This window comes from Heloderma suspectum, chromosome 2 (assembly GCF_057233095.1).
Source record: "Heloderma suspectum isolate Gila_16-S chromosome 2, 16-S_ref, whole genome shotgun sequence".
Lineage (NCBI taxonomy): Eukaryota > Metazoa > Chordata > Lepidosauria > Squamata > Helodermatidae > Heloderma > Heloderma suspectum.
The window spans coordinates 217,210,881-217,223,320 of record NC_139459.1 but is presented as its reverse complement, the minus strand read 5'-3'; the positions used below and the strand labels follow the sequence as shown (position 1 = coordinate 217,223,320).

Below are 12,440 nucleotides of genomic sequence, written 5' to 3'. Positions count from 1 at the left end.
CCATGTGTTGAAGGCATCAAAACTTCCTCCCCCCGCCTTTTTTTTAGCATCCTATTTCCCAAGGCAGAACCAGCTGGCTTTAATACTTGACACAGCTATGGCATCTGTCACAATTTTCTTCTCCAAAAGTGTTCAAACACTTTTTTGCTCTCTTGGTGTAATGGTGGATTTTGGTCCTTTCCATCTGTTCTGCGTTGGCATTTGGGAAGGAAAGGAACGGCTCTTTTTGCACTTCTTTTTCTCCTCTTTTTTTCATCTTTGTTTTGATATGAACAAATATCTTCATTCTCTGCAACATTTGTTTTGATAGATTTGCATAATGATTTTCTCCAAGTCAGATCTTCATAGCAACAGTGTCTGTAAATTAAATACCAACCAGAGAAGCACTTTAATCTGATTGTTCTATTATTCTGTTTCAGTTTCTTGCTGCCTGATCCTATTCATGTTTACCCGGACATAAGTCCCACTGAGTTCAGTGGGGCTTATATCCTGGTAAATATGCTTAGGATTGCAGTTTCAGTGATGCAAAAAGAGGGGCTGATAGACAACACGCACGCTCATACATACAGAGACACAAACTACCTGTGAGTGACTTCTCTCTAATGTTGCCCAAGACTATTCAACCTGCATTCCTATCATGTCCTCTTCCTTTAGCTTAAAACCAGAGCAGAAAGAAAGCAAAACTTTTCAAACTGTTAAATCCAATTAAATTAGTGAATTTCAGCCCTTCAAGGGATTGATATGAGTTTCAGACATCTTACTTGGGTGTTGAATAAGAACACCCTGATTTTAAATTCAGTGTTGGTAAATTAGATGAAAAACACACATTTTGGTACTCTGGAGTTCTATGAAATTTTAATATGAAATGTCAGCTTTAGAGAGCAATCCTTTGGTCCCTGGGCGAGCATCCCAGAGACCATAGGATAGCTCGGAAGATCCCTTCTGAGATCGGAGACAGCATTCTGACCTCGGGAGTGGGAGTCGGAGATCTGGGCCCTGCCCCCTTCAAGCCAGTGTGGAGAGAACCATGGCGGCTGCCTCCAAAGTCAGAAATTTGGCGTTGGAGAGGGGGGAAGGGGGGGCGTTACAGTGAGCAGGGAGGGGAGGAGACTGGAGAAGCCAAGATACCATTTATCCTGAGCCTTCTCCAGCCTCCTTCCCTCCCCCTCCAAAGTGCCTTCACTCGATGGGCTGAAGAGCCCATCTATCGAAAACAAAGGAGATCAGAGGACAGGGAGGCAAAGATTGCCTCTGCCACTCCTCCTGCCTTGCCGGCTTCAGCCCAGCAGGGCGTAGGAATCTCAGAAGCCTCCCAAGTTTGAGGGGTTCCAAGCAGCGACAGCGTAGTCCATAGGACTGCGCCCTCCGCTACTGAAATGTTTTAAATTCAGAGTTGTTGTTGTTCAGTCGTTCAGTCGTGTCCGACTCTTCGTGACCCCATGGACCATAGCACGCCAGGCCTTCCTGTCCTGCGCTCTCTCCCGGAGTGTGCTCAAGTTCATATTCATTGCATCCGTGATGCTATCTAGCCATCTCATCCTCTGCCGTCCCCTTCTCCTTTTGCCTTCAGTCTTTCCCAGCATCAGGGTCTTTTCCAGGGAGTTTTCTCTTCGCATTAGGTGGCCAAAATACTGGAGCTTCAGCTTCATTATCTGTCCTTCCAATGAGCACTCAGGGTTGATTTCCTTTAGGATGGACTGATTTAACCTCCTTGCAGTCCAGGGGACTCGTAAGAGTCTTCTCCAGCACCACAGTTCGAAAGCATCAATTCTTCGGCGCTCAGCCTTCCTTATAGTCCAGCTCTCACAGCCATACGTTACTACTGGGAAAACCATAGCTTTGATTAGACGGACCTTTGTCGGCAAGGTGATGTCTCTGCTTCTTACTATGCTGTCTAGGTTGGCCATAGCTTTCCTCCCAAGGAGCAAGCGTCTTTTAATTTCATGGCTACAGTCACCATCTGCGGTGATCTTGGAGCCCAAGAAAGTAAAATCTGTCACTGCTTCCATTTCTTCCCCTTCTATATGCCAGGAAGTGATGGGGCCAGATGCCATGATCTTCGTTTTTTTAATGTTGAGTTTCAAACCAGCTTTTGCACTCTCCTCTTTCACCCTCAACAAGAGGCTCTTTAGATCCTCTTCGCTTTCTGCCATTAGGGTGGTATCGTCTGCGTATCGGAGGTTGTTGATAATTCTCCCAGCAATCTTAATTCCGACCTCTGATTCATCCAACCCGGCATTTCTCATGATGTACTCTGCATATAAGTTAAATAAGCAGGGTGACAATATGCAGCCTTGTCGTACTCCTTTCCCAATTTTGAACCAATCGGTTGTTCCATGTCTGGTTCTTACTGTTGCTTCTTGACCCTCATACAGGTTTCTCAGGAGACAGGTAAGGTGGTCTGGTACTCCCATCACTTTAAGAATTTGCCACAGTTTGTTGTGATCCACACAATCAAAGGCTTTAGCGTAGTCAATGAAGCAGAAATAGACGTTTTTCTGGAATTCTCTTGCTTTCTCCATGATCCAGCGAAAGTTGGCGATTTGATCTCTAGTTCCTCTGCCTCTACCCAGCTTGTACTTCCGGTAGTTCTCGGTTCGCATACTCCTGAAGCCTAGCTTGTAGGATTTTGAGCATCACCTTGCTGGCATGTGAAATGAGCGCAATGGTGCGGTAGTTTGAACACTCTTTGGCGTTGCCCTTCTTTGGAATTGGAATGTAAACTGACCTTTTCCAGTCTTGTGGCCACTGTTGAGTGTTCCAGATTTGTTGGCATATTGAATGCAGCACTTTAACAGCATCATCTTTTAGGATTTTAAATAGCTCGGCTGGAATACTGTCATCTCCGCTAGCTTTGTTGTTACTAATGCTTCCTAAGGCCCACTTGACTTCACTCTCGAGGATGTCCGGCTCAAGTTCAGTGACCGCACTCTCATGGCTATCAGGGACATTCAGATCTTTCCTGTATAGTTCTTCTGTGTATTCTTGCCACCTCTTCTTAATCTCATCTGCTTCTGTTAGGTCCCTGCCTTCTTTGTGCTTTATCATGCCCGTCTTTGCACAAAACATTCCCTTGAGATCTCCAATTTTCTTGAAGAGATCTCTAGTCTTTCCCATTCTGTTGTTTTCCTCGATTTCTTTGCATTGTTCATTTAAGAAGGCCTTCTTGTCTCTCCTTGCTATTCTCTGGAACTCTGCATTCAGTTGGGTATATCTTCCCCTTTCTCCCTTGCTTTTCGCTTCCCTTCTTTCATGAGCTACTTGTAAAGCCTCATCAGACAGCCACTTTGCTTTCTTGCATTTCTTTTTCTTTGGGATGGATTTCATTGCTGCCTCCTGAACAATGTTACGGACCTCCGTCCATAGTTCCTCAGGCACTCTGTCTATCAGGTCTAATCCCTGAAATCTATTCCTCACCTCCACTGTATATTCATCAGGGATATGATTTAGGTCATACCTGAACGGGTTAGTGGTTTTCCCGACGTTCTTCAATTTAAGCCGAAATTTTGCAAGAAGCAGCTCATGATCTGAGCCACAGTCAGCTCCAGGTCTTGTTTTTACTGACTGTATGGAGCTTCTCCATCTTTGGCTGCAAAGGACATAATCAATCTGATTTCGATATTGACCATCTGGTGACGTCCATGTGTAGAGTCGCCTCTTGTGCTGTTGGAAAAGAGTGTTTGCTATGATCAGCGTGTTCTCTTGGCAAACCTCTATTAGCTTTTGTCCTGCTTCATTTTGTACACCAAGGCCATGCCTGCCTGTTATCCCGGTGATTTCTTGACTTCCTACTTTAGCATTCCAATCCCCTATGATGAAGAGGACATCTTTTTTTGGTGTTAGTTCTAGAAGGTGTTGTAGGTCTTCATAGAACCGATCAACCTCAGCTTCTTCAGCCTCAGTGGTTGGGGCATAGACTTGAATTACTGTGATGCTGAATGGTTTGCCTTGGATTCGTACTGAGATCATTCTGTCATTTTTAAGATTGTACCCCAGTACTGCTTTTCCCACCCTTTTGTTGACTATGAGTGCTACTCCATTTCTTCTAAGGGATTCTTGCCCACAATAGTAGATATGATGGTCACCTGAATTAAATTCACCCATGCCTGTCCATTTTAGTTCGCTGATTCCCAAGATGTCGATGTTCAATCTTGCCATCTCATGTTTGACCACCTCCAGCTTACCTTGATTCATTGATCTGACATTCCAGGTTCCTAAACAATATTGTTCTTTACAGCATCGGATTTTCTTTTCACCACCAGACACATCCACAGCTGAGTGTCCTTTCGGGTTTGGCCCAGCCGCTTCACTCTTTCTGGCGCTACTTGGAAATACCCTCTGCTCTTCCCCAGTAGCATATTGGACACCTTCCGACCTGAGGGGCTCATCTTCCGGCGTCATCTCGTTTAGCCTTGTGATACGTTCCATGGGGTTTTCTTGGCAAGGATACTGGAGTGGGTTGCCATTTCCTTCTCCAATGGACCACATTTTGTCAGAACTCTCTGCCATGACCTGTCCGTCTTGGGTGGCCCTGCACGGCATAGCTTATGGCTTCACTGAGTTACGCAAGCCCCTTCGCCACAACAAGGCAGTGATCCATGAAGGGGAAATTCAGAGTACTGGCACTGAAATGTCTGCATTTTGAACTGAATCTAGATGTACAGTTAATGACATGTTTGGTTACAAGTACTAGGTTTTATTGATGTGGGACACTTCTCTGCCAGGATTCAAGCCAGGGTCACCTTACCAAACAAGCAAATGCTAGAAATAGTTTTCAGGGTTTTTTACCCCAACTATATTGATGAAACTACAACCCCATGCATTTTTTGAGGATCTGCTACTAGGGATGTATGGATTTTGTTAAATCCCTTCCATTGGTGTTTTGTGGATTGTCAGGCGTCTTTCATTCTGTCATCTGCTCAGTGACAGAGTCGGATTTTTGTTAACCAGACTCGTGCTCATTTGCAAGTCGCATTAGCGCTGATGACCACTTGCGCAAATGTGAATTATCGCTAATCCTCCCCAAAAGTGAAAAAACGGTCCACAAGTCTGCATGACGTGGAAAAAGCCAGTCCGGTGTGGAATCTGTAGGGACTGGCTTTTTCCACGTCAGAGAAATCTGAATTCATTTGAATCATTGTGGATTTCTCCAACATCCATACCTTCACACTTGCCCTGCCTTGTCAGCATTGTTGCAGGAGTAGCTCCCAGCTCCAATCTGTCCAAACTGCTTTTTAAACTGGAGGTGAGAGGCAGTATTTTAATGTAAGTTGCAGTTAGTCACCAGAAGCAGTTCACCAAAAATTAATTCTACAGTTTTACATGTGCTTTCCTAGGAATAAGCCCTGTTGAATTGAATGGGACTTGCTTCCAAATAAGTATACATGAGATCAGATCCTCAGATTCCCAAATGTTCACCTAAGCTTTTGTCTTTTCTGGATCATGTCCAGTAGGGGGAAATCTGTCCCATAGATTTCAGTGGAGCGCTGTCCAAATATGTTTTACAGCTTAGCTGCTTCAAACCTGATCTGTTATCAGACCAAGCTTTCTATAAGTCTGGCGTGGGGAATCTTTTTCTGTTGAGGGTTGCATTCCCTGGGGTTGAAGCCAGTAATGGGAAGAGCCAGAGCCAAAATGGGCAGGCCCACCCCTTTTTCTGTCTCTCTGCACCCCCATCTGTTCCATCCATCCATCTCTCTCTTTCTGCAGTCCTCAAGTTTCTTAACCCCCACTCCCTATTTCTCCCTGACTAGGAGGCTGCAAGTGCCAGGGAAGAGACAGCTTACTCTAGCCACAGGGCTTTTGAGATTAAGCTGAGGGCCACGAAAAAATTAGGCTGAGGGCCACAGGGTGCCCACCTTGCCATAAGGGGTAAAGCATGTATTTTTGTTTTAGAGTATTTCAGGATCCGTATAAGACTGTGGCATGAAAAAAAATTAAGGTTCTGCTTTTCCTTTTCTTCTACTTTTTTGCAGAAACTGAACATGTGTGTTAGCCAATTAAATGTGCTCTTCATTAAAGCTGGGAGTTTTCAAACTTTTTTCAAGTAGGGCTTTGCATGAAACCACTTGAAACTGTTAAAGAAAGAACACCCTTCTAATGAGAAAGCATTGACACTGCTCTCTATTAACTGGCTTTTTAAAACAACTCTTACATGAGTGATTTGGATGGGGCAAGAGCTATTTTGAGCTTGCAAGCCATTATTAACTTTCAGATGTCTATTTTTTAAAAACTCTCCCCCCACTGCCCCCATTATGTGCTGTCAGGGTGGTTGTTAGGAAACTGCTACACACATTTAAACAAAAAAAAATGTCCAGACTGACATCTGGTTTGGTTGAATTTAGCCATTGTTCTTTGCATGCAGGACCTGCTGAAGAAGTAGAGTTGTTTTGCTAGCCCTAGAATTAGTTTTTTTAAGGGTAAATGGCCATAGAATTGGTGCCTGTCAACACAGTACACAAGTCATGAAGATTCACACTAAACAGTATCAAACAGAGGACATTTAAATGGCAGATAAGATCAGGAGGAAATGGATTTTGTTTCAGGGAGTGCCCTTTTGAGCAGGACCTACATTTTCAGGCAATAGGAAACAAGAGGTGAGGATAAAAGGCATAGAAAGGGTTAAAACATTTCAGACTAGAACTTGGGATGCTGAGGGGTGAGGATGATCAGAGTGGTGAAGTAGGGAAACCAAGAGGATTGAATGAGAACCAAGATGGGTGGGGAAAGTAATGCCACGGATGTTGAGGGGAAAAAGCAATTAAGCTTTTGCTCGGGAGGAAAGACTTGAGATACAAGTGTGAACAAACTGGAGAGTTCTGGAGTAAAAACACATTGATGCATAACCACGGAAATGAATAGTGCAGGCAGGATGAAAGAGGAGCTGCACTTGAATCACGGGCTGACAGGGGATAGCAGGAGTCCCCTTAGAAGGTGCTGGGAGGGGGGCAATGTAAGACCCCCCCACAAAGGGAGCCAGGGCTGTGCACCAGGTTTTCCATATGGGAGTGTTCTTGCCTAGAAACCAAAATAGATATTATTTGAGCTTCAGTTGTCTCAAATAATTATTCTTTGCCTTCCAGATATGTGGACTTTCTAACTGCCTCAAGCCTGTTCTCTTCCTGTCCCAGATCCAGCCAGTCTGTCACCCCAGTGCGGGAGGAGACGGGGAGGTGGGGGCACTGCCTCTAGACAATGTGAAAATCCCTTTCTGAGAGTTCTGTCTGTGGTCTGCAGAGATTACACTAAAACATTTCTGCTCGCTTCACACAGAGGAGCCTAATATTCCAAACCTTTTCTGCCTGCTATTAATATTTTATCAGCAGCCCTTAAAGCAGGGCCTTATCCCATCCTCCAGCAGCTCGTCTGCATGGCAGGCTTGCTGACCTTGTAGAGCCTTCCTTTTGTGCAGTACTCAAAGGAAGGCTGGGAATGTTTGCCGAGCAAAACTTGTGTGGTCACAGCAGAAATCTGTAAGATGTGATTAATTAAGGACCGCCAGCCTAGGAAGCGGCTATTTACTGATTCCTGAGTCATGCTCTGTAAATCATGATCTAGCATGTTTGAGTTTTCAGTTGCATTTTATCTTAGTGGCCTCTTCTTCTCCCTTGGCATAATCGGAGATTGCAAAGTGATTAGACTATACTGTGATTTCTTTCATGACTGTTATTATAAAATGTAGTTTCCAGTAGCTACTTCTGTTATCAGAAGCTACATATTTACCCATTGTAATGTGATCCAGAGAGGTTTCTTAGACCCCTGGGGGAACCTAGGAACTTTGGCTAAACTATGGATGATTAGGATTTATTTATTTATTTATTATTATTAAATTTATTAATCGCCCATCTGGCTGGTCACCTAACCACTCTGGGCGATGTACAACATACAATAAAACAGTTTAAAACAATAAAATTCTACAATAAAAACATTTTCTAAAATACCCTAACCCACCCCAAATGCTTGCCTGAACAACCACGTTTTTAATGCACAACGGAAGCTCATTCAAGAAGGGACATGACGGAGTTCCCCAGGGAGGGAGTTCCACAGAGGATGGCCTTGGGCTCTTCCGCTACCCTTCAATAAAAGGGGTAGAATAATAACAGTAGGTTCTTATGGAAATGAATTAGATAAGGACTGCTGAGCACCTTGCATTTTCACAGTGCTATGTAACAAACAACGAGCTGTGGTTGCTGCTTTCCACTTGCCCCCACTGCCACTGTCAAGCTGTCCCTTATATCCATGGCTGGGCAATTCACACTGCTAAAAAGACAATTCAGAGATTTGAATTCAGGCCAACAGATTGGCAATTCAGGCCAACAGATTGGAAAAAATCAACCTATATCCCCATACCAAAAAGGGAAGCACCAAAGAATGTTCAAACTATTGAACAGTGGCACTTATTTCACATGCCAGTAAGGTAATGCTCAAGATCTTGCAAGGTAGACTCCAGCAATTCATGGAATGAGAATTGTCAGATGTACAAGCTGGGTTTCGGAAAGGCAGAGGAACTCGAGACCAAATTGCCAATATCTGCTGGATAATGGAGAAAGCCAGGGAGTTTCAGGAAAATATCTATTTCTGTTTTATTGACTATTATAAAGCTTTTGACTGTGTGGATCATAACAAATCGTGGCAAGTTCTTGGTGGTGTGGGGATACCAAATCATCTTGTCTGCCTCCTGAGGAATCTGTATAACGACCAAGTAGCAACGGTAAGAACAGACCATGGAACAACGGACTGGTTTAAGATTGGGAAAGGAGTACGGCAGGGTTGTATACTTTCACCCTACCTATTCAAGCTGTACGCAGAACACATCATGCGATGTGCTGGGCTTGATGAAGCCAAGGCTGGAGTTAAAATCGCTGGAAGAAACATTAACAATCTCCGATATGCAGATGATACCACTTTGATGGATGAAAGCGAGGAGGAGCTGAGGAACCTCATGACAAAGGTGAAAGAAGAAAGTGCAAAACCTGGGTTACAGTTAAACCTAAAAAAAAAACAAGATTATGGCAACCAGCTTGATTGATAACTGGCAAATAGAGGGAGAAAACGTGGAGGCAGTGACAGACTTTGTCTTTCTAGGTGCAAAGATTACTGCAGATGCTGACTGCAGCCAGGAAATCAGAGGACGTTTACTTCTTGGGAGGAGAGCTATGACAAATCTTGATAAAATAGTTAAGAGCAGAGACATCACACTGACAACAAAGGTCCGCATAGTGAAAGCAATGGTATTCCCCGTAGTGACCTATGGCTGCGAGAGCTGGACCATAAGGAAGGCTGAGCGAAGGAAGATAGATGCTTTTGAACTGTGGTGCTGGAGGAAAGTTCTGAGAGTGCCTCGGACTGCAAGAAGATCAAACCAGTCCATACTCCAGGAAATAAAGCCAGACTGCTCCCTTGAGGGAATGATATGAAAGGCAAAACTGAAGTACTTTGGCCACATAATGAGAAGACACGTTACCCTGGAGAAGATGCTGAAGCTAGGGAAAGTGGAAGGCAAAAGAAAGAGGGGCCGACCAAGGGCAAGATGGATGGATGATATTCTGGAGGTGACGGACTCGACCTTGGGGGAGCTGGGGGTGGCGACGGCCGACAGGCGTGGGCTGGTCCATGAAGTCACGAAGAGTCAGAAGCGACTGACTGAATAAACAACAACATCACAGCTATCCTGGAGGGAAAAAAAAACGCAGCGTACACAAATGCTGCTATGGCGGCTATGGCGGCCACCATTTGCGTTCCCTATTTTTCGTCAATTTATCTTACATAAATATTTACATAAGATAAAACGGCGGGAAAAAAGGGGAACGCAAATAGCGTAGTGGACGCTATTTGCGTTCCTTTATTTTTCGCCGTTCTAGCCTACGTAAATATTTACGTAAGATAAATCAGTGAAAAATAGGGAACACAAATGGCGGCTGCCGTAGCTGCCACCATTTGCGTATGCTGCGTGTATTTTTTTTTTCAGGTTAGCCGTGATAGGCTACATAAATTCTTACGTAGCCTATCACAGTCCAAGGACAGCAATGGTGGCGGCGGCAGCCCTGCCGCGGCCGGCCAGGATACCAGCCGGAGCTGCCGCCGGCGGAGCCACCGCCGGAGCCGCCCCAGGTAAGTGCCGTCCCGGGGGGATTCCGTGGGGGCGGGGGGGCAGGAGGCCGTTCCGCCATGGATTCCAGGGGGCTGGATTCTTTAGACTCAGATTTCTCAGATTTCGTTCTTTAGACACGGATTTCTCACTGGAATCTGTTGCGGAATTCTCCGCCATCCCTATTTCTGACGCCTTCCACTTTCTATTAAGCACCTCCATGTATTCAGGTAGAACAATGGTACTGTTCATCCTAGGAATATGGAGAATGGCTGGAGATGATACCGATAAATAGCCAGTACTGGAGAAAAACGGGTGTGCACCCCAATATGGGAGAGCTGGCAGCTGTCTGTGGTGCTAATACAGATAAAAGAACATTAGAAGAGGCAAAGGGACTTGAAACAAATTAAACCTAAATTAAACATATTTTGATTTTTTTTTTCTTCCCTGGAAGTAAATGTTGATGGGTGTTTGAACATGAAAGCAAGAAAACATTTAGCAGATACCAGGCACGTAGACATATACAGCTTGATAAGCAGGATTGTTAAAATCTCACAACTCATTCTCTCTCTCTCTCTCTCTCTCTCTCTCTCTCTCTCTCTCTCTCTTAAATAGGAACGGATTTTCCTCACACTCTCCAACTATATTTTCACAGCAATCTTTCTGGCTGAAATGACCATAAAGGTAAATTACCCTTTGGTCTTCTGACCATTACAATTCACCCCAAACCCTGATATTGTGCAACTTTCATATCCATCCCATCCATCCAAGGTGTATGTCTGTCTGCTGATGGTGTTTCCCAGGAGCATGGGATTCCCACTATGCAAATGCAAAAGCTCTGTGTGTGACTGGAACTCATATGCACTCAGTGAGTGCTAGACTTATATTTCTAGGGTGTATTCCATAACTATTATGATGACAAGCAACTTGTTTTTAAATAAGCAAAATGATTTTCATGACTTCATATTCTACAGAGGTTCAAGATTCTCTGCTGTGCAGCATGTGCAGAGTCCTGATTTTACCTATTTGGCAAATTTAACAGTGCAAAGGAGAGATTCCAATAAGCAAATATTTTGTCAACCAAAGTATATACTTCAGCAGGACTTCAACACACACCTAAAATTAAAGAGTATTTAAGCTTTCACTAAAGATGCTATCATCCTGGAGAGAATATGATGTATCCCTAACCAAGATGTTTCATAAAATGCCCTACCACAACTCTCCACTGATGATGACGACAGAGCCATCAATGTGCATGGTACTTTACAAAGTTCAAATAGAGAGTCCTTGCCCAGTCAGCTTCCAATGTATTATTCAAGGCAGGGAAATAACAGATGGCGAGGGAAGCAGAGGCAGGAGCAAGCAGGGGACCCATATTCCTTTCTGCAGTTACACATCCTTGGGCTTAGTTGCAGAAGGACATGGGAACTTGATGGTTGCGGCAAAGCCATCTACTCATATATATTTTTAATCGCAGACCACACTTCCCATAATGGCCTGCCCATAAGCAGCATTTAGTTTCTTCTACACTGAGGCTGGAGGTTATTCTCTCCAGATAATGTACAAACAATTATGCATTAAACATTTTAACAGCACTGTTGGCCGAGGATGTTAAGATTGCCTTTGAGATGGCAAATTTAGGATGAATCTGTGCAGAGATACAGTCAGCTTCCAGAGGAAAACATAATGCTCATCTTGAATGACGTTGGCAGCATCTTTCAGGGAACAGCATATTCAGTTCTGATTACAGAGCCAAAAAGAAGATCAGTCAGAGGAAGGGCACTTGGCAGAGCTAACATGGCAGAGCAGCTTAAGTGTTGGGGAAGTCGTGTTCAAATCCCCATTCACTGGGTGGCTTTATGCATCACTGTCTCTCAGCCTATTATATCTCAGAGTTGTTGTGAAGTGTCTAAGATCACAGAGGCTTTAAAAGGATCTCCAGGGAGGGCAGTTGTGTTAGCCTGTCGCAGTCAAAACAACGAAGAATCTTGTGGCAACTTAAAGATCAACAAATTTATTCTGGCATAAGCTGTCATAGACACGGGTTTATTTCATCAGATGCATGTAATTTTATTCCAAGTTGGCTACAACATGGTTGTCGGGTGTGTGTGTGGGGGGGGGGGGGCAGTGGGTGGAGTTGTCAGCAAGGGGGCCCGGGGGAAATGAAGTACAAAAGCTACAGGTTGTGGCAATTATGTTAAACCCTAAATGTATGCAGATGCCTATGGAGTATGAACATGTGGAATGTGTACTTCTGTCTGTTGCATCCATCTTTGACCTCTTGAACCACTGAACTGAGATCCGCTGCAGCAGCTTGCCATGTTACATGGATTTCTAAAGCATATTCCATGAG

General features: G+C 44.3%; 1 protein-coding gene across 1 annotated transcript in view; it reads left to right on the top strand.

The window, feature by feature from the left end:
- CACNA1G (calcium voltage-gated channel subunit alpha1 G) overlaps positions 1-12,440 on the top strand; it is a 241,986-nt gene that overhangs the window by 147,714 nt on the left and 81,832 nt on the right. Inside the window, exon 18 of the mRNA XM_084837951.1 lies at positions 10,703-10,771. Within this exon, the coding sequence (XP_084694077.1) occupies positions 10,703-10,771 (69 nt within the window). The remainder of the gene's footprint in view (positions 1-10,702; positions 10,772-12,440) is intronic.